The 23,445-nt window shown below is 40.1% G+C and overlaps 1 protein-coding gene across 1 annotated transcript; it reads right to left on the minus strand.

Annotated features, from left to right (window-relative positions):
- Positions 1 to 3,067: 3,067 nt before the first annotated feature.
- Positions 3,068 to 23,242, minus strand: LOC144261120 (DNA replication licensing factor mcm4). The gene is made up of 17 exons (XM_077810299.1): positions 23,147 to 23,242; positions 22,726 to 22,824; positions 21,090 to 21,254; positions 20,417 to 20,580; positions 20,231 to 20,329; positions 18,393 to 18,488; positions 18,212 to 18,307; positions 16,454 to 16,592; positions 15,745 to 15,965; positions 14,938 to 15,058; positions 13,358 to 13,617; positions 8,789 to 9,154; positions 8,229 to 8,356; positions 6,509 to 6,716; positions 5,468 to 5,696; positions 4,923 to 5,056; positions 3,068 to 3,864 (listed from the first exon to the last, which is right to left on the minus strand). The coding sequence occupies exons 2-17, from the start codon at positions 22,793 to 22,795 to the stop codon at positions 3,772 to 3,774; spliced, it is 2,589 nt and encodes an 862-aa protein (XP_077666425.1). The 5' UTR covers positions 22,796 to 22,824; positions 23,147 to 23,242; the 3' UTR covers positions 3,068 to 3,771.
- Positions 23,243 to 23,445: the final 203 nt, after the last annotated feature.

The raw sequence follows: 23,445 nt of genomic DNA on the forward strand, positions 1-23,445 counted from the left end.
TTGTATGCAGTGCCTCTTTTCAGCACTAACCTTAAGTGTCACAGGGCCTTCTGAGAAGTTAATGTGGAATCCCCCATGATTTCCACAGCCATGCATTTGGGGGCTTTGAGAAGATGGTTGGCCTGAGATCTTAATCTTTATATTAGTTTTGTTATGGGGGATATGGGGAGCAAGGCACTGGGCTCTCACTTAAGGTCTAATCCTGTTACTAGTGAAGTCAGTAACAAAACTACCACTGACTTCAGTAGTGCAGGAGGAAATCAGTGCCATTCTAGATCTAATATAGGTATACAGTGGAAGGAATACTATAGGCATCAAAATTAGAAACTAGCAATGAACTGAAGTGATATTTTTTCACCTAAACTGCTTTGTTATTCCATCCCTCCTGACTTTTCTGAACTAATCTTATGATACGATGCTTATTTGCATTAGTTCCCCATTTATCCCCTTTTGTGAAAGCATTCCACTCCAGGAGAGTGGAAGTTTGTGCTGTCCCATTCCACTTTAACTGCAGCTTTTCTCCCTTTAGTATTAAGGCAATGTAATTGTCAATGCTACGTCCTCTAATGGGCATGTGGAAAGTATCTTTAACATTTGTCTTATACCCTTACTACTTTATACATAAAGGAGCCTGAATAAGGGTTTCTTGCTTATTATTGATATTTGGAATGTCAGATCTTGGACACAAAAGAGACTGCTCTCTCACTGCTGTGCATTGCATTCCATTCCCCATTTACAGCTAGCTACCCACATGGAAGGTAGCATAAAGACATCTTAATAAATTGGAGTGAATATTGGATTAATTGAAAACATAACACTATTCCTTTATGGAGACTTCACATGAACAGGTTTCAGAGCGTTAGCAGTGTTAGTCTGTATTAGCAAAAACAAGGAGTCTTTCTGGCACCTTAGAGACTAACCAATTTATTTGGCCCACGAAAGCTTATCCCCAAATACATTGGTTAGTCTCTAAGGTGCCAGAAAGACTCCTTGTTTTCACATGAACAGAAATTCTCAATCTGTTTGAGCAAGCATTTGTGGAGATATTTATGCCTTTCTCTTCCCAGTTTTTCCTTTTCTACTGTATATTTTAAGATTGATGTTTGTGATGGGAAAGCATTAGTTCATACAGAGGAGGATCCAATTCTATAATCGGAACCTTCGCTAAAGAACAGCTTTCAAATACAATTCTAAAATGTTTCCATACTTTTATTGGACCTAGTTACTTATGTGGGATTTGAGAAATTCTCACCCATCTGTTTGTGTTCACATTCAAATATATCTGGTACTTATGTGTACGACTATGTAGAAACTGTAAGAGCCACTTCATAGTAGCATGCAGTGATCTGGAAATTTATTGCCCCACTCGAGAGAATTTCCAATTTGCTTCCTTCACAGAATAGTCATTTGAGCAAAAGCATAAGAGTCAAACAAGTGGGAAGCTGCTGCCTCTTTCTTCTAAAGATATTCTCTGTAACAGTAAGGATTAGAGAGGAATTATTTTTAGGATAATACATTGATCATGAATGTTATGAAGATGAAAACATAGGCTGAAGATCAGGAAAAGGTTTCTGACAGCTTGATTAGGCTCCAGCTTAATTTCTCAAAGGAAGTACTATAAGCCTTACTTGCAATTTTTGAAATGGGGGACAAAAGTATCAGAAAACGGAGAGTGGGGGAAATGCTCCTGAATTGAAAGGGAGCTGAAGTTCAAGAGCTGGAAACCACCACATGATTGGTGTTTTGTATTTATTTCAGAGAAAGAAACTTGCCTGGCAGAGTTTTTTTAGCAGCATATTTCAACATGCATTTTAAATTTGTTGTAGGTAAAAAGTAGCTTTAGGTTGTAAGCAGATGGAGCCTGCTACTTCTGTATAATGCTTTCTGTCCTTGAAGACTGATCTTTACTTGAGGGATTTCTCCTCCTACAGCAGTAACTGGGTGTGCTCTGTCTTAATTCAAGTTTTATCAAAATAGCTTTTCATTATTCCTCCTTCCTGGAGAAACCTAACTGAGGAATTGCAATTGGACCAGTCATCAATTTTAGTTCTACATCCTCACTGATCTTGATCAGTACCAGATGCTTAAAGGAAAAAAGCAAGAAAACATGTTATGGACAACTTGAAATCAACGTTTCTTCCTAACACTTATGAATCACAAGTTGGTTTGTGGTCTGAAGAATAAAGTTTAAGGGCTTTAGGTGCCCCCCCCCGCCTCTTTTAAAATCTTTTATTCCTATTAGTGTCTTATCCTAGTAAGCTCTTAGTAACACTCATTTCTGAATCCTCTCTAGGTATGCTGTATTATTTGTCAGGGTGAACCAGAACTGAACTCAGTATTCCAAATGTGGTGTACCATGACTTCAAGGAATTGCCATTTTTGGTAGTATTTTCTATTCCATTCCTTATGTAGCCTACCCCCTTGTTCAGTTTGACTGCTGCTCCACAGAAACCAGAATTTTTCACTGAACTAAAGACACCCACAACTTCCTTCTTAGTGATTAATTTAGAACCCAGCAGCCTGTATAAATATTTCACATTATTCCTTCTAACATACATTCCCAGGCATATATCAGCATTAGTTTTTGTGTGCCTAGCTTAAGTGCTACTGCTGACTAACAGTTGTCATTTACAAGTTCTGTCCTCCTTGCTATTTACCCCCTTTCCAATAACTTAGTACTGCAGAACACTTGAATACTTTGCTTACTTTTTTTACTGTACTGAATGTCGACTAATTCAATACAGTAGGATTAAATGATCAGTTTCTAATGTATTGAACTTTATTCATCTTTAGCTTGTTTTCAGTTTTCTAAAGAAACTTTCTTTTGTCATGTTCAAATACTCTTGATCTCACTTACATGTAGGGAAGCTGTGCATAATCTGAAACAGTGTGAGAACTGACCTTGTGCTCTGAGAGCAGATGAGTATAATTAAATAGCTAAAGGCCACTTTTCCACATCTATAAAATGTCTGTAATATTAGTGTTATGCCTACATGCTGCATCCTCTGATTTAAATTCCCACTGCAATGGACGAGAGAAAATGACCGGAGAGACAGTCTGAATTATATTTTATGAATTATAAATCTTACAGTAATAGGGGTTACTATAGGAAAATGACCTAATGTGAAACTTGGACTTCATTGTAGCTTGTTATGGTAAAAGTTCAAAGCAGAAAGACATCTTAACAGCAATTAAACACTGATGGGAGGAAGAGAGAGCAGTAATCTGAGGGAAAAGGAAAAATGGTTACTTTGTTCTTTTAAACTCCTGGAAAACAAAATGAAGGCTGCTGAAGTGTTCAAGATTTAGCTTAATTTTTTGTAATGCATACAAAGGAAAAACTATTATAATGCAAATGGATTTTAATTTCGAAAAGTCACAAGCACTAATCTCGCTGTAGTAAAAATATTAAAGCATAAATGCAACTTAAATCAGTGCATATTATGTCAAAAAGCAGTGGTTCAAGATGAATTTTGACATTTGGGCTTTAAAATGCATAAAATTTGTTAGCTTGTTCTACCAAGCACTTGACTGAAAATACACATCGCACTGAAATGTAAGTAACCCATTTTATCCAAACAAATATCGCTGTTCAATTGCAGCTTTTTGCAGTCCTTCAGAGAATCTAGTTATTTACAGTGCTGACAGTGGTGTTCAACAGGTCACCATCATGAGTTTTGCCACGGAGAATAATATTCTTAAACATGATGCAGATCTCAAGGGAAGTACTTGGGGAAAAAAACAGTAAAACTCTGCTGTTAAGTTATTTCATTACAGCAACCTAACAGTCTTTCCAGTAACAGTCAAGAAGTCGTCATCAGCCAAGGCACGAAGTGCTTCTTCAAACATTTCTTTAGTGATAGCCTTAAAGAAAAGAGAAAAGTTTGAGAAAATATACAAAAGGCTGTGTTACAAAGCCCCAAAGAAAAATCATGGGATTCTGCTTGTCTCACCAACTTCCATGTCAAGTTTGCCAGGTTTTAGGTAAAAGTTTTGTCTTTTCAAGCTGTGAAATTCATCCTGGAATGCAACAGTTAAAGTGGGTTCTTTCTGGCTTGTGCATTCTCAGTGGTAATAAGAGATTCTGCAATCATTTTGTTGATGTGCAAACCAGAATAGACACCTATAGCTGACAAGAATAATCAGCTTTTTTTTGTCAGCCAGACAAGGATGTAAGTAGTCAAGATCTCTTCTATTCCACAGGTGGAACTTATGTCTATGAAAGAAACACTAACTGAAACCAGAATTAAGCTAGTTAATCAGGAACACCTAATGACCAACTGACTAGCAAGCTAATCTTATGCCTGCTGATGGGTCAGGTGGACAGCAAGTAAATAGATTCCAAGGCCAGAAGGGTCCACTATAAACGCTGATTACCTGTATAACAAACAGCATATGTACAATTTCTAGAGCGTATCTTTTAGAAAAACATCAACCTTGATTTAAAAATTGTTCAACTTCCATTCGATTGTATTATCTTTCTCTGTGAGATTGAAGAGCCCATGCTTAATATTTATTCCCCAAGTAGATACTTAGACTACAGTCAACTTACCCCTTAGCCTTCTCTTTGTTAAGCTACATAGACTGAACTCTGAGTATCACTTTAAGGCATGTTTTCAAATCCTTTAATCATTCTTAGGGGTCCTCTCTGAATCCCCTTTAATTTATCAACATCCTTCTTGAACTGTGGGCACCAGAACCGGACAAGTATTCCAGCAGCAGTTACGAGTGCCAAATACAGAGGTAAAATAAAGAAATTACTCTCTCCACTGTTACTCGAGATTTCCATTTAGTTTTCCTAGTCAACTGAGATACAACTATAATTGGTACTGAGGACCATGCTGAGTACACAGAAGATCCCCCCAGGAGATGGAAACTTTTTTTTTAACTCAGAGTAGTATACAAAGAAAGCAGAAACTTACTGCATCAGACTGTGCACGGAGATCATCAAAAAGCTGTTGGTATTTTAGAGCTGGTGTTTTGCCCTTTGACTGGATAAGCTTCTTCAAGGCTTGAGCCAGCTCCTCCTTACGTTTACGGGCCGTGGCACTTATCCCTTGGAAAAAGGTACAGAAAAAGTTACAAAGGATATAATGTTGACTGTTATTTCTGCTTTAAATATGACAATGTCAACATTAGGAACTGAATTCTTTGTAGCTGAAAGAGGGCTAACAATATAGGCTGCTGTATCAACTGTTCACTTCAGGTATTAGCCATGTTTGGGGAAAGTTTTGCAGATTTCAAACATTGTTTCAATTCAAAACCAGATTTCATTGTAAAATGAATATACTGACTTTGAAATTACATCCAGGTTTGACATTTATTACCTGGATTGCTCAATGTCCAATCTGAAGCATTTACAAATCCACAAACCAATCACTGAGGATATCACCAAACTGAAATAGCATATATAGTTTTCTAAAGCCAGACCCGTTAGATACTAATTTATCCTTATGTGAGCACAAACCTGTAGTGAGAATGGATATGTCCACAATGCCAGTTCTTGGATCAGTAGCAGACTGTTTCAGAGCTTCCCGATGGAGTCGTTTTGCTTCTTCGACATCAATTGTTTCAACCTTGTCGGAAAAACGTACTTTAGCATGAGCTTCTGCCAGACGGATCAAAGACTCAAGCTGTCTGGGATATGCAGAAACCATTCCTCTACCACTGCCAATCTTTCTCATGTCCACATAAGCCTGAAGGAGAAGGAAGGGGGGAATGTTTTATGTATGAGTAATTCACAGATGTACTATGTAGGATGTATCTAGACTCTTCCTTTCAGAGGATTATCAGCCTGGGGGGGGGAAGGAAAAAAATCCAAATAGCATGTAGCCCCTTAAACATAAGTGCCATATACATCTTCACTATTTCCCTTGCCATGACTGACATCTACCACAGCTAGTATGTCTCTCCTTGTGCTTGATCCTGGAACAAAGCCATAATAAACTGGGCAGATTATTCCTGCAACCTTACACAGTATCTTTGGGGATCACAGTGGATGGCAGGGAGCTGTGCAGCCTTAATATCCCCTGTCAGAAGGGTCCCTATCCGGAGACAGGTGATGGCTGGAGACTTGACTGGGCATTTCCAGAGTGAATCCAGGGGGAAATACGGGTGCAGTTACCATGAAACTGAGACAGTTATTAATGTTAAATCTGGTCTCAAAGCACAGAAGAATATGTGGAATGCTAAAGCCTATCACTACTATCTGTACAGGTATATCTATAAAAAAGCATGAGAAAGTTCAAGTTCTACTGAAATTATGTGATGGTTCTGTACGAGTATGGGAAACCTGCTCAGGCACAGACTGGTTTGCACAGAATGACTTCTATGCAGGATTAAAAGGAAGGAGAATAGTAAATAAAGAATATAGATTTTAAAAAGATTTCAAGAGCCTAATAAAGGAAACCGGTGTACACAGTTCTGGTACATCTTATCCCACAGGAAGGTTCCCCCCCCCCTTCTTTTTAAATCATGTACTTTAAATTTCACATCCACAACTTTTTACCTCAATAAGGGCCTGACTTGCTTCTTCACTTAGTCTAGGATTAACATAGCTACGAGCATACGCAATGTAATCCCTCAATACTGCCATGTCCATGTACTCTTCTTCCACCTGCTCTTCACTTTGGTAGTACAGTGCAACCAAGTGGTGAGCAAGACGTCTGTCGTATGCTTCATCACGCGGGTCCAACATTAGAAAGATCAGATCAAATCTGCATGGAATAAAGTTTCAATACTTAGTGCATAAATTTTCCACCATTTACACTACTTGGTTTTAGGATTTTGATCAACCAAGTGGAAGCTGTCTGCAATCTAAAATCTGACATTTTATTTGTTACATCACGAGTACTGGATACTCTCAGGAAGTAAAAAAGACGGTAAAAATGTGATTTTGCTTTCAGTCGACAGAGCCGAGTATTTGAAGGCAAGATGTTTCCAGAAGGCTTCCAACTATGGAATTTTCTCCCATCATTCACCGAAGAACATCTGAAGGCTGGAACCTTCCACGCATAGTGTAAACTTCCATTTATTGAAGCTTCTGCCTGATGAGGTGATGGAGTCTACATATGCTTCCAGTTTGATCTTGAGGGGGAATGTATTTGAAGTTTGTCTACTTAATGTATTGAATAATTCCTGGGTGCAACTGTATTCCGAGAAGGATGTGCTGGGCATACTTTTAGTCAGATTTCAAAAGATGACAACTACCAGCAATTTATTAAATCAATGGAATTAGATGCTCATAATCATCCATAGTTACTTATTTTCTACACTGCCTAAAAGAGTTCTAGGTGCCTCATGGTATGAGGTATGGTACATATTTTGAGAGGTTAAAAATCTTAATTTATCATCAATAGGCTCAAGCCTATAAAAAACAGAAAATAGGGTGACACTTGACATAAGAATACAAACCATATACTTGTATACTATATTTGGCTTCCTAATTTGTAAAGCATGCAATGGCTGAAAGACTCATTTTTATGCTCTTCTGAAGATATGATGCCTCTATCATTGTTCATGAAACACTTACTCCAGCTACTAATACAGCTTGACAGGAAGAAAAGACAACTCAGGTATGTCTACACTGGAGCTGAGGTGTAACTTCCAGCTTGGGTAGACATACCCAGGTTAGCTCTGAGTTAGTGCGATAAAAAAGGAAGTGTTGCTGCCCTGGCAGAACTGGCTAGCTGCCTGAGTATGCACTGAAGAGTTGCAGATGGCTACACTTCTATTTTTAGCACTGTGGCTTGATTACCTGCTGTAATGGTCTATCTACTTGAGCTGGAAATTACACTCCACCTCCAGAGTAGATACATGTCCTTAGAACTAAATGTAAAATACTCGAGATTTGAAAATGCCAGTGCCTACGCAGTGACAAAATCTTGAAGCAAGCAGAACAATGGACACAACAAAACCCTAGAAACACTGCCAAATCCCATTATTCAATACCAAGCACTATACGCTAGAAACTGGTCAGCCATTTACAGTCCTCTGCTAGAGTATTAGTTAACAACATTACTTTTAAAGTAAATTTAGAAAAAAACCTTTCCCTTTCTACATTGCAAATGTCACCCCCAATCAACATGTTCCTGCACACACACTATATATATATATATATATATATATATATACACACACACACACACACACACACAGAGGGGTAGAAAGTTGTTTTGTAAAAAACCAAGCAAGCATGCATCATGGAAACATAAGTCTAATTGTAATACCTGGATAACAATGTATGAGGAAGCTGGATGTTTTCAATAGTAGTTTTCTTTGGATTCCACTGCGACTCTATAGGGTTAGCGGCTGCTAGGACAGAGGTGCGAGCATTCAGTTGGCAAATAATTCCAGCCTGTCAAAAGGAAACGCATTTGAGAGCAAACAACTTTTCCTAACGGAAGGAATATTCCAGCAGCTATGTTAAGAGTCCCAAGACTTGCTTCTTCTAACAAGAAAGACTTTAAAGAATTAACTCTTGCTGGGTTCACCAAAAATGCTTTATAAAAAGGGTTCTCTAAATCAAGAGAAACAACCTCATTACAAAAGCTTGGGTACAAAATGGAACAAGGGTATCTGGAAGAGGTATTACATGCAGTGTGCAGCCATGCTGAATGTTGTCACTGAAATACAGCTCCAACATCTATACTGTCATTCAACTCTGAGGTTTTAAGTGACCCAGTTCTGTCAATAGTCTTATCTCCAATTTCTATGTTACCTTTTAAATTATCTCATTTAATCATCTAACAGATATTAACCTGGGTACAATGCTGAGCTAGGGTCTTACCTTGGCAATAGAAAGAGTCTGTTGTTCCATTACTTCATGCAGTACTGATCTTGTGCTTTCATTCATTTTATCAAATTCATCAATGCAGCAAATGCCATTATCACTGAGAACCAGAGCACCTGTCTGCAGAACTAGCTGCCTTGTCTCTGGGTCCTTCATTACATATGCAGTGAGGCCAACTGCGCTAGAGCCCTTCCCAGATGTGTACTGGCCTCTAGGAACCAGGTTATAGACATACTGAAGCAGCTGTGATTTACTAGTGCCAGGATCACCACACAGAAGAATGTTGATCTCAGCACGAAAATTTCCTCTTCCGGTATGACTGAAATCTTTTCTTGATCCCCCAAACAGCTGAAGCAGAATGCCCTATAAAAATAAGAATTTTACCAAAGTTCTTGATAATTACATGAGCCAATCTCTGATTGAGTGAACTGAAATGTCAAATGAAAATGTGTTCTGTTAATAATTTCAGACAATGTGAAGCTGGAGTACTGTTTTCTGTCAAGTATCACTAGAAAGGGTCTGGAGTTCTAGCTTTATCACTTCAATGATTTCCAGGTCATATCTGCTTAGATTTCTTCTTAAATTAAACCACCAGCTCTGCAAAGTCAATTTTGAATTTAAACACTGAGCTAGGTTCTTTCTGGATCTCTTATCAACGAAGACTCTACAGTTGGTGTGATGCTGTATAAAAGAAAGGTGACCATGTCTGACCCCTGTTGCGCAATTGTGATAAATCTTGTACATGTGTCATGTAAAAAGAAAAGGAGTACTTGTGGCACCTTAGAGATGAAGTGAGCTGTAGCTCATGAAAGCTCATGCTCAAATAAATTGGTTAGTCTCTAAGGTGCCACAAGTACTCCTTTTCTTTTTGTGAATTCAGAGTAACAGCTGTGTTAGTCTGTAATGTGTCATGTAAGGTATCATTGGAAAAGTTATAGTCTGCTAAGTACGATTATCCTGTTTGTATGCATGTATCATCATTGTATATGAAGTTATGAAACTTAGCTGTGTGTCTGTATCTCAAACCTGTGTGTTTGTGGGTAACACCCCCTAGACAGATTTACATCAAGGCTAGCCAGCCTGCTTGATGGCCCATTAAGGAGAATCAGCTCTTCTAGAGACCCCTTCTGAGATCCCTTCAGGCAGCACCTAGGCAATGCATGCCTCATGACTCAGCAAGGCACATGTGACTCAGGGCTCCCTGTTTGTACTAGTAACATTCCATGCACATGTAGAGTTACCATATTTCAAGTTCCCCAAAAGAGGACGGGGGGAGAGAAGAGGAGCTGGAGGTACTCATGCGGGGGAGGGAGGGAGGGAAATGTTGCTCCCTGTCATGGTGGCTGGCACAAGTGCAGGTTGCAAGGACAGCCATCAGTCATGGCCTCCCTGAGGGACTCCCTCCCCAGTGCTGGGAGCCAGGGCCTGGGTGGGTGGGATCCGGCAGCTGTGGCTGCAAGGGGATGGACCAATCAGGAAGCAGACCAAACGGGGTTCTTTCTGAGCTACAGCATCTGCTCTGCAAAAATCCAGGACATATAGTAATCCTAATTGTGACCCAGGGCTCCAGATCTGTGCCAGTAACTTTCCGTGCATGTGTGCTGTGGGTATAAATTGCAGACTATGACATCAATCTTGGTCTTCATTCCTGCTCCACATATCTGGGCTATGATTTCTAAGCAAGGGAAGCTTTGAATAAAAGGACTGATGACCCCCAATCCTTTTAAGTGATCCAGAGAGACTTAATGCAAACTGACAGATTTAACATCACTGCTAATATCTTGATTTACAAACTCTGAAATCAACTGTAATGTATAACAGTAGTTTTCAACCAGGGGTCCAGGGCCCCCATAAGGGGCCTCGAGCACGTTTCAGGGGGGCCTCCAAGCAGGGCCAGTATTAGACTCACTGGGACCCAGGGCAGAACACCGTAGCCCCACTGCATGGGGCTGAAGCCTAGGGTCCTGAGTCCCATCAGCTGGGCTGAAGCCTGAGTAACATTGCTGCATGGGCCCCAGGCAACTGCCCTGCTTGCTACCCACTAACACCAGCCCTGGCTTTTATATGCCGAAGACCAGTTATTGTGGCACAAGTGGGCCATGGAGTTTTTATAGCATGTTGGGGGGGCAGGGGGGGGGGGAAAGGAGGCTCAGAAAGAAAAGAGATTCATTTTAACTGTTTAATAACTCTTCCTTTTTTACATTAATAAACCTTTAGTTTTGAGTTACTAAAGGATTGGCTACAAGCATAGTTTTTGGGTAAGATCTGACCTATATATTGACCTGGGGTGTGTGGCTGGTTCTTTGGAACTGGGAAAACTTTAAATGTGGTGGTTTTGGTTTAACAACCTTTCATCCCTATGTCGAATTGTAATAACCAAGGGCTGGAGGGCCTAGGGGACGGTTGTGTGGCTCTCTGAACTAGTGTAGTGATACAAGAGCTCACTTTTCTTACTGGCTTGGTGATCTCTAATCATAGAATAAACCACCAGTTTTGGGTTATGTCTACCCTGAATTTGGCACACTCAGCTGTGACTCAAATTAGGTAGTTGGAACTTACTTTAATTTGGTTGATGATGCACAAGCCAAAATAAAATACCATGCGCTCCCCCTCCCCACTAACAGAACAACAATGATTTTCATACAGCTACAGCTTCCATCTTATTTCAGGTTTACCATTATATGTTAGCTAGTATATAAACTGTTACACTGATTCCCATTGTGGCTCTAGCCATCGAGCAAAAGGCAGGTTGACAACACTAATGTGCACAAAATGCAAAATTCCATGGGAAAGGATTTGAATTGATTGCCCTTTTGTTGAAAGTGCAAATCTGGTTACTTTAAACCACCATGGCAGTATGTTACTCTGAGTGTCCTTCACCAACATGTTTAAGGAAACAGTTGCTCTTACAGGTATAAACTTTCTGTAACCAGAGATGCTAAAACTTTGAGTGCTGTAAACTTTGAACTATTTCTAAACTTGTCCTTGGTACCATTGAACAGCTGATCTCAGGAGCAGTCCCTGCTGTTTCATGAAGGTCAAAGCCTTAGATTCGCCCTAGCTTTACATTAAAAAAGTTGCTCAAATCTGGAAAAAAAAAGTTACAGCCTGCTCATTTTAGGCGGGCCTGTATATCACGAAGCTTTTGACCAAATGTCCCTAAATTTCCACTATAAACTTTAACCTCAGTCCCTCTTACAGCATTTCCATGCACGTGGGTTTTAGAGCAATTGAAAAATTAGAAATCAACTCCTTACTAGAGGGCTGTATCCAAGGAACCCCTAGATCAAATGACTCCCAACTTGCACTACTAACTGTGGCTCTGGTCCTGATGACATTAATTTTCAGCACAACTGGACTATGCATATGGATTTTAGAGCACTTTGAGATGGTGGCTCAAACTAGCAGCTTTTCCCTGAGAGCAAGCCTTCCAAAAAGGAGCTCCTTCAGAATGTGAGAATAATTAAAGTGAAAAACACATGTTCTCAAAAAGCTACTGAGGGCAGGAATTGAATGCATAGTACCCGGGCGCTGCTCGGGTTCAGTGGCCACAGCATGTCACCTGAGCCATCCAGTTACTCTGACATCAGGGTAGCTGCAAAACACGCTAGCTTGGAACAGCTCCATTCTCGCTGCACATACACAAATGACTTTTCTCTGGCTTGCCAGCATGGGCTCAAGCCACATTATAGATCCAATTTTTATCCTGAATAGTTCAAAATACTGTTTCCCCAAAGGGGCAATGTGTGCCAGACCCTAGCTGAGATCAATGCCAAATGTGTTATATTCAATAGCAAAAACACCCAACTTAATTTTAGAAGTAACGTCCAAGAGGAGAACTGGAGACATAAGTCCATCCAAAGCAAACTGAATAGCTTTCCATGCAGGTGCCTGTGTAGAATATTCAAAGTAAAATGAAGAAATCCTTGAATGGGCACAATTATCTACAACACCACAAATAGTACTGAAGAATAGATGGACTTATTTGGGGCAGCTGATAAAAGGCTACTTACATGAGCATTTTTTTGGGCTACCCCAGGGCACGAGTGCACATACAAACCAGTAAGCTTTTAAACAGTAAGCTACTCTCAACCTGAGAGTGTTACTGCCCCACTATAATAATCAAAGAGTTAGAGCCCCACTCAGTGGACGGTCTATAATGTTTCCCAAGGTTTGTTAGTTGTGACTGCATTTCTCAGTTATCTGGATCCTGTTGGAGAGTAGAGAGATGGCCAAAGAAAGCAGAATTACTGGCTGGCCAGTTTCCTTAAAGCCAGCCAATAGAAGAGGAGAGTGAAGCTAAAGGCTTCCTTCCCTATTACCTGAACCCCTGTCCCATTATCTAAAGATTTCTGATTCCCGAGGCCCTCTGATAACTGAAACTTACTGTAAATAAAACTCAAATTTTATTCGGGATGTATTCAAATACACAAAGGCCTCTTATTTTTCTGTATTTGAAAGACTCCATATAGAGTATCATTTCCAAAAAAAGTGTATATTTTAAATGGAGATGTGCATTTATACTATCTAGTCAGGTGTTCCGTAGACTTGTAAAATTTTGTTTACCTTTTTGATATCTTCATGTTCATAAATGCTTGGAGCCAGAGCCAAAGAAAGTCTTTCATAAATATCTGGTTTTCTGGAGAGTTCTTTCAGCATTTCCACACGTTCCTCTGCAAACATTTTCTGCTCAGTTTCTTCATCAACACCATGCAAACGTTTTGAATCGGTTTTACGGTAATGAATGACGTCAATGTGGGTTTTATAGACCGATTTTACATTGCTCACTCTTGGATTAACTCGAATAGGAACTGCTCTGTAGATACCTAAAAAAATCCCACACAGAATTACAATGCAGATATGAATTCAAATAAGCTCAGCTCAAATGCTGGAGGTTTAAACGACTTATCTACATTTTTACTTTTCACTTCAATTTTCAGATTGCTTCTACAGAATTAGCCACATCATGGAGGAGCAATTCTCTAGAAAGCTTTCCAAAAGTTGAAATGCTTTGATTAGGTTATGCTCCTCCTGATATCAATGTTATTTATGCCCCTACCATTGAGGCCCTGATCCTACAAACACTTAAGCATGTGATTACCTTTACTACCATGTCCCATTATTTCAGATGGGCTACTCATGATAGTAAAGTTATGGCCTTAAGTGTTTGCAGGATCATGACATAAAGTGCATTAGAAAATCCTAAAAGAGCCTAAATTTAGCCAGCTCTTGTAAAAAAAATAAAAATAAAACAAATGTTGGCCTGCACATATAAAAAGTTGACAATATTGTTTGTGCACTGAAGGTCTAAATAACTTTTCAGTATTAAAACTGAAGCAATCTTGTTCTGAAGCAGCAATGATTTTATACTAGTAAGAGAAAAGTTTATTAAAAACTATTTTAGTCTGACCACTGCGAACAAGCACATGTAAATTTAAACATGAGTAGTACTATTTAAGTCCATGGTACTGTTCACATGAGCAAAGTTAGGTATCTGGTTAGGTGACTGCACTATCAGGATCATAATTTTCAGTGTTTGGTCTACAGCAATTTTGTAAAATTTAAATTAGACTAGTGACATTAAAAAAAAGCACTTATAGTTAATTCATTATAAATTCTAACCTAATGTTTCAAAAGTACAATTTTTAAATTAGTTTCAAAAAGCCTCAGCCTAATTTAAATTGAGTTAATTTAAATCATTTCAACATGCTTCCTCATCTGTTCAAGAAATCAAAATCTGTCAGTACATGTAAGCTTTTCAAAAGCTGTTTCATGATAAAAATGCTTCTTTCCTTTGAAGTAGAGGTTAAAGAGCTGTAATCATTAATTTTTAGAAATTGTATCATACAAACATATGGCAAAAACACTCGCACCCGTCCGTCTACACAGATAGTACCTATTGGCAGCTGTAGTTACACTATTGCTGATTTAAGAAAGGGGGAAATATTCAGAACTCTAACGGTATTTTGCACCAAAACTAAGATATCACTATATAAATCAGATGGTGACTGAAAACTGAAGTGGAAATATCAATTATGATGTACTCAATTAATATTCAACAGACACTATTCCAGAATAGACCACTTGGTCCAATGAAAAGAAAGGCACGTGTATTAGCCAGATGAAGTTAAGAAACTGCATTTTACCTGTAACATTAACTCTGTCGCCTGGCTGAACCTTATCAACAAGGTCGTTGTGAGCAAACAGCACCACAGTATGAGGTGTCTGGCCAGCTGGCATATCTTCAGGAGACTCCTGTAGTTTGATCTGACAAAAGAGATATTAAGGTTACTATTTCTAAACAGTAGAAACCTAACAAATTTAACTCATTTGTAAGAAAGGATTTTACAACAACAACTAAAGAAGTCGGGCATCTTCAAATGGATACTGTTACATATTAGAGTACACTAAAACACAAAACTTTCAAAGATTTCACAACATGGTAGAAAACCACTACTAAATTAGAATTCCCCAGTTAGAATACCCAATCAGAATTATGCAATCTAGTTGTAGAAATGAGAGAGTGCATCTAGTGATTACTATCTCACATTGGCAGAAGTATAACAAGCAAGATTTACAGACAGGGCTAACCTATCCCACATATGTCATAGGACATTAGAACAGTCTCCGTATGGCAACATTTATTCGGTAAGTGAACAAAAAACACTAATTGGCTTGACTAACTTTTGGCACAAAAAACCACTCAACTCCCCTTCCAAATGGAGGATGGATAATCCTTTCATTTCTTTTCTCCCCTCTAAATATTAAGTATTATTGCAACCCTGTATTGCTTCATATGGTTACTTAAAGAGCTATGAATTGTTTTGAAGTTCAATATAGTAAGTCCTAAGAAACAGACATTTTAATATGGTTAAGTTACTTTTTAAAGAAAAAGGCAACTATTAAGCAAGCAAAACTTTTCTATTTTACAACACCAAAACGAAGCAACATACCATCTGTTTGTCTGAAAACATGGACCGATTGTGAATTAGTGCCATACTGTGTGTTGTGCTACAGTTCTTGCACGTTGACGGTTCAGCAATCCGGCCGCGGTCAATTTCTACTCTTGTGGTGAAGGCACAAACCTGGCACTTGAAGAATGCTTCTTGCATCTCAGGAATCAACTGGGAGCTTCTGATCACCATACCACTGATGGTGATAAGTTGGTCAATGTCTACAGCATAGAAAGGGATACATGTGATTGGCTCATGCTTTTCATTTGCCTGTCTCAAAAGTTCACCCTAGACTTTATTTTTACAACTAAATGGAGATTTACAGTGCCCACACATGAGGTAGAGAATATTTTGTCTGAGACACAAAGAAAATAAAATCTATATGAATAAAAATAAGCCACAGTTACATCAGAATTTTGACACAAGGGATATTATAAACCCTTACATTTCCAGGTATAAGACAGTCATTTACCAATAGAAGTTTGGAAAAAAATTCTTTTGTGGGCAGGTTATTCAACGGTTGTCCATTACAGTGTTTTTTGCACTTTCCTCTGCAACACGTATAGTGACTATGTGAGTCTGAAAATACTGGCCTAGATGGACCTGAAGTCTCATCATTTATCTTTTTTAATCTGTGTTTTCCTAGTTGTTGAACAAATTTCATGCATCTTCAAGTTTCTTTTTTTACATGGCAATCAAAACATCCTACCTTCAGGGTTCAGACTCCTCATATTCCTGGTCTTCAATGCATTATATGGTCTGACTTGAATCTGGTGTTCTAATATTGAGTCAGGGTAACGATCAAAAAAGATCTCATTAGCAGCCATGTCAAATGTTGGGATAACTTCCTGTTTAAAAGGAATAGATGCATGTGTAAGAAAGCCTGGCATTAAGTAGTTAACACTTTTTACTCCCAAAATATTCAACTTTGTGACCCCATTTGGTGCTAAGAGATAGGAATGACCACAGTTCTGTAAGCATTCCCCTACACAGAGGGAATTGCCAGTTGGCTGTTTAAACTAGCTTTTTGTCCCCTTTGTACTGAAAGAGCAGTGCACTCCTGATCTGGCCTTTGGATTCTTAGCTGTAGTGCAATTGCCCTACCTTTTTGGGTTTAGATAGAATTTTAATGATACCCTACGTTGCTTTTTGAAAGGCGTAACATACGCATAAAAGGACAGCAAAAAAAGGGGCCACGAAGAGTATGCCAAATATACATACATCATTATGGAACATATGTATTGCATTACCATGTGACTTTTAGTCATCTTCCTTAATATTTAGCATTAATACAGAATGCACACACTAGGTTAAAAACCCCCACTAGCCTTTGGAGAGTAAGGTTTCTTATTTAACAAAGATTAGAATCTAAACTTTCCTCTAAAGAAGTAGGTTGCTAGCTCTTATGGTTGCAAAGACAAGGATACGGTGAAATGTCTGAATGTGCAGAAAGCTCCATTGTTCTGCTGCTCAGAGTAACAACTTTCTCAACCTACAACAGAGTGAAAACTGGCAGCAAACTTGTCTTCAGAATCCTGTGGGCACCAGTAAAACTGAGCCACAGTTTCATTCTGTTGCTACATAGAAAAGCTGTGAGCAGCAGCAGAATCAGACTCTGGAGCTATTCGCAGGCAGAGGAGGGACTCAAAAGAAAGGCAAGGAAAAGAATTGTGAAGGCAGCCCCATGGTTGCAGTTGTAGCTAGGTATATAACAGATTTAAGAAAGGCACAGAAAGACTGATAAAGATCCAGTGACCACTACTTTGTCATTCTGGGATTCAGCCTTGAACTTATGGTCTTTTGAAGCTGCCTGCTTCCTCCACACACCTACATGGCAGAGAGAAGTAAGCTGGAGCACTGAGCAGGATCCATGGACTACAAACTGGGAGGAATTCCAGCAAAATCCCCCTTGTCAACAAATTTGGTGAGCGGAATGGGGAGGCGTTCTGAGCTTCCTATGGGAATTTGCTTTGGAGAGCACCCTCCCTGAGCTCTCTAGTATCTGTCTGTGGTTATGAAGTGTCTGGTAAATATTTTAAGACCTTTATGTAACAAAATATATTTTATGCTGAAGTTTGTATACACAAATGTTATATTTCAGAGTAGCAGCCTGTATTTGCAAAAAGAAAAGGAGTACTTGTGGCACCTTAGAGACTAACAAATTTATTTGAGCATAAGCTTTCGTGAGCTACAGCTCACTTCATCGGATGCATCACGAAAGCTTATGCTCAAATAAATTTGTTAGTCTCTAAGGTGCCACAAGTACTCCTTTTCTTTTTACAAATGTAATATTATCTTTCTAAATATTTATAGAAGTGCTTAAGCACTGGGGTATGTAGCTATAAATACTGCTTCCTCATTGAGCGATAATCTAAAACAGTTACATACTAATTTATGCTTAAATAATGCAATTTAAAAAAAACAGAACTCAACTGGAAGAAAACCTTTAAAAAAGGCCTGATGTTACCTGTGGATAGCAGATCAGCTGTCTGTATAGATTTGTGTCAAAAGACCTCAGATGGTCACAGTTTACGTTTAGAAATGGTTCCCCAACCATATTGATCTGCAAGATGTTTAAAAACGCCACATTAAATCATCAGCATTTAAGTCTGAAAAACAAGTTAGTTTTAGCTGTATTACAGTACTACCTCCTCAAGTCGCTGCATATAGAGTGGTTCATTAAGATCCAAGCCAACGTTCTCTTCCTCTTTAGCCAATGGATCAATAAAACGCTGAAGAAATCTCTGAATATTGAGAATAAGATAAAACAAGTTATATTTAAGAGAGCCCAAAGGGACAGAGCTGTGATTTCACTGCTACACCATTCCTACACTGGATGACATTTTCATGGCTCAAATTACCTTCAAAAATTCTCTCTATATTGCAGGTAATCAAAAACTCCCAAAGGGTAAGGATAACCCTAATGCATCCCCCTACAGGATATTTCTCTCATGCACACTACAAGTTTCTTAATTCCAACAATATATTTCAAATTTCACACAGTAAAGCATACCAATTACTTTGAAAAAGCCTTATTAAGCTATTATCCCTTTTTAATCGAACTAATTTTTTAAAATTTTACAAATACAAGTTAAAAACACTTTTGGGAACATATGCTAAACATATTACTACTAAAAAAGTATATGAAATTTTACTGGGGATTTTACTCTATTACATCCTAATGCCTACAAACCTTACTCCTGGACCAAAATCCCAACATTGTACAGCGCTTACTAACAGAATAAAAAGAGCTTTCCCAAAAAGCTTACCATCCAAGTAGAAGACAAGAGACAACAGATGGATACAGAGAGGGACATAAAAAGAAACAGGGTCACAGTACTGGTCAGTATGACAGGAAGTGGCCTTAGCACACCAGCAGCCTAGCTGTTGTAAAGGTTTTTGTAGGCATCACAGAAAAGGAGAGCTTTAGAGAAGGATAATAAGGGAACTTTATAGATATTTACAGGGAACTCCTCCTAAGTGTAAGGGGCAGCATGGGAAAAAGCACAAAGATACTTATTTGAAAATTTAACAAATGGACAATAGAAGCAGTCCAACTGGAAAAGAAAGTAGACTTTCTCAATAGTTAATAAGAGTTGATGGGTAAGGTGGGAATAAGCCATGACAGACCTTGAAAGTGAAGACCAAGTAGCTTATGCTCAATGCAGCAGAGAAGGGGGAGCCAGTGAAGAGACGAAAAGAGAGGGGTGATCTGCTCAAAACAACATACTAGGAAAATATTTTTGGCAACATTCTGAACTGGCCTAAGCAGGGCAAGATTTGATAGGTTAAGGCCAGAGAAAATGCTGTTGCGGTAATCAAGAGGAGAGTTTTTGGCCAGGTCTACACTACAGACCTATACTGGTACTGAAGCAGAGAGGTACAGCTGAGTTTTCCACATAGAAGGGATAGCTGAATTTGTGTTTGCAGATGAGATTACCCAGAGATAAGGTGGAGAGGGAGAAGAGAAGGGAACTCAGGACAGAACCATTTGGAACTTCTACAGAATGTTGAGGGTGGATGAGGAGGATCATCTAAAAGACTTGCTGAGGAGGCGATTAAAGAGGTAGAATAAAGAATAGGCAAAGGATGGAAGCCAAAGGAGGAAGAGACTTCAAGAAGAGCATGGCTGATTGTGCTGAAGGCAGCTGACAGGTCAAGGAAAATGAGCATAGAGTACTGGTTCTGAGCTTTAGCTAGTAAATGGTCATTAGAGACTCTGGGAAGAGCAGTTTCATTGGAGCCCAAGGGATGGAATCCAGAATGATGAGCTCTATGGTGGAAATTAGAGAAAAGAAACTCCAGACAACAATTTTACTTTTTCTCCTCTTAAAAACACTGTATGAAAACATCAGTATTCTTCAAACACCCTCAGATTGATCCTAAACATAACTCAATTCTAATATTTGCTAGAATCAAATACTGCACATAGAGAAGACAAATAAGCTTTTCATGAAAATGGAGGTATCCACACTTGTTCACCTACCTGGAACTTTTCTTTGCATGAAGCTACATTAACATCTGTTCCCCATATCACAAGTTTTTGTCCAAGAGTTTGTTCACTTGCCAATGCATCCTCTGCTGGCTGTGGGAAGGAAAAAGCCATCAATATGGATAATATAAATACATTTTAGAAAAAAAGTTACCAGCAAAATCTGAAACATCTACCTACCACATCAGAATGCAAGTCCACCTGCCTGGCTTTGCGGGCAGATCCAAGATCTGGCCTCTGCCTGACTGGAGTTCCTCGCACACCACTCCTTGGAGTGCCCTCCACTCTAGAGCTGGGAGTGCCATAGGTCAGAGGTGAACTAATATCAAAATCAAGTGGAATTGCTACAAAGAAAATGTTTAATTATACTTCAAAATATTAATGAATACACTTTGCCCTAATGAAGTAAACAAGTTAGTGTTTGTCATCGGTCAGTGTGACGGCAGACTAGCAAAGTTTGTAAGTCTTGTTAATTTTATAACTGTATTTTACAAGGCTGTACTAGCCATAGAATGTACTGTATGAATTAAAATGTATAGTTCTCCAAGCCAGAAGGAACACACTTTGCTAAAATAGTTTATTTTATACACCAACAGTATTTTAAAACACTGTAGAGCTTAACAACAAGTCACACTAAGGCCTACTGGGTGCATGTTTTATGCACTAAAATCAATTAACTAACTTAAAAGCAAGCCACCAACTAACCTGTAATTGAAAACAATCCTGTTAATTCATTTTTTGTTTTTAAATTGACAGCTATGTAAAAGCCTACATTAAATCTTTCAGTATAGGCCATTTAACAGCCAACAGTACACAGATATCAGCATTTTGCTCCTACTACTGACAGCAATACCTGATTCCCGAAACTGAGGTGGGCTGGAAAACAGAACATCTTGCGCATTTGGGCTTTGCATGTCAACTGCTGGGGAAGTAGGCATTGGCTGTAGATCTCCTGTAGATGTGGAGTCATCTGTTCTACGTTTTTGTGAAGGAGGAGACTGAGCATCTTCAGTGTGTGCTGCAAGAAGATGAAAGCTGGTTAAGTAGCTATTTCAGATGTTAGCTGCAATGTTCTACACAGATTAATGTTAAAAGACCAAATCACAAAATAGATCATATGATAGAATAGCAGAGAACTTAGCTGATATAAAATTAAAAAGCAAAGTGCAATATTTTGCTGAAATGAAAATGAAGAGTATTTGTGAGATTCCAAAAGTGGAAAATAGCTTAAGACAGTTTAAAATAATTAATTATCTTCTAAATGCTTAAGAAATCAAAACTCCTACTACTAGTGTTATGAAAACCTAGCTCACATAGTGCTTTTCATGAGTAGACTCCTTTGTAAAGTGCTTTGAGAGCAGTATCATTATCCCTGTTTTCCAGCTGTGGAAACTGAGGCAGAAGCGACCTACATACAATGAGTATCAACGCTTTTCAAGTGCAGCGATAAGTTTCACAGATCACACCTGTAACACTTGTAAACTTGCCTCCGTTTCACTTTTACAAAGCAGCCTCTTGCACCAATGCATTGTTGAAGACTAAAGCCAGGTCCCTACGACAAAGTTTTGTCAACATAGCTATGGCACTGACAGATGTGAAAAAACATACCTCTACCTGACACAGCTATGCCAGCAAAAACCCACAGTAGTAGCAACAGCTTTGCTAACAGAAGGGTGTCACTGAAATGGGAAACAATGCCCCAGAGTGAGTTGAGCTTACTACTGTACTGACATTACCTATGCTGATAGAAGCACACTTCTTCCCACATAGCTGTGTGGGAAAAGCCTTTGCAGTGCTGACAAGGCCATGCAGAAAAAACTAGTTTAGCCCAAAGACTAACAAAAAGTTAGTTTACTTAAGTTGTCATGCTCCTCTGAAAAGGGTCTAAACCAATAATTTATTGCTTCCTGCACATCCAGATTTTTAAATTTTTGCTTTAATAACAAAAAGCTGCTTTTACTGTTCTTAAGGCATTAGCCCTGCAGACCAAACACAGGTGAGAGTAAGCTAGACTCCATCTGTTCTTTGGCATCAGTTTAGGCCTAGACTACACTTAAAATGTAAGTGAACCTAGTTACTGCCGTCAGGGATGTGAAAAAGCCACACTCCTGAGTATACCTTGGAAGACCCAACCCTAGGTGTAGATGCTGGTAGGTGGGCAGATACTGTCACTTGGGGAGGTGGAGTTCCTACAGGCCCAGAAAACCCCTAACTCTCTCAGGGTAGGCAGTGCTCATGCTACGGGGTTACAGCAGCAGTAGCTACACCAGTACTGTATAGTCTCTGCACTGTGCACATACCCTTGCTAAGCACCAAACAGAGAGCGGGGGGGCTGCCCACATTCCCCACTCCGGGCATTGCTGGGCTTGCCGAAGCCTTCCCGGCCGGACGCTCATCTCCTAGTGGAGTTTGCAGGGCTGCGGCCGCAGTCAGCTGCCCCCGACCCAATCCCGACGCACCTCCACCCGGCGGGGAAAAACTGCACTTACGAGTCGGCGGGTTGCTGCCCCGCCCGCGCTTGCTGCCGCGGCGGCTCGGTGTGGAGGCCGGCGAGGACATGACGCTGCTTCACCGGCGGCTGCTGCTCCCTACACGGGTGGAGAGAGAGAAACTGAGGCAGAGCGACCCTTCCACCCCCCGCCGGCCCGGAGCCCGCACCGAGCCCCCTCTCCCGCGCGCCCGCCGGCCTCGCGCCCTGCACCGGGAGCAGGCAGCCCTGCCCTGCGCCGCCCCCCGGCACCTGCTCCGAGCCGCGTCCCGAGACCAACAAGTTACAGCGAATTAACGGCACAGCACGGAGCCGCCCTCTTCAGCGCCGCGAGCCCCCCGCCCGTCCCTCAATCCCCTTCGCGCGCACATATTCGCGGGGGGGGGGGCGTGGGGAGAGATGGGGGCGTCTCGCGCTCGTACCCCGCTTTTCTTCCGCAAGCACCTTCGGCCAGCCCGTGAACCCCCGAGAAAATTCCGCGCCAAACCGGTCACGTGGGTGGGCTCGCGCGGGTTTTCCCGCCAATAGCCGCACGGCTGAGCCTAACTCGGCCCAGAAAGGGGGTCGGAACCACCCATCTCGGTTCCGGGTACGGACGATCGCGCCTTAGGGGTTCTATGAGCCTCTCTGCAGGGACAGAGCAGACTCTGACAGGAGCCCGATTATCTCACAATACAGGGAATTCACCCACGTAGAGCCTACATCAGATTCACAGACGGAT

Source organism: Eretmochelys imbricata, chromosome 2 (assembly GCF_965152235.1).
Source record: "Eretmochelys imbricata isolate rEreImb1 chromosome 2, rEreImb1.hap1, whole genome shotgun sequence".
Lineage (NCBI taxonomy): Eukaryota > Metazoa > Chordata > Testudines > Cheloniidae > Eretmochelys > Eretmochelys imbricata.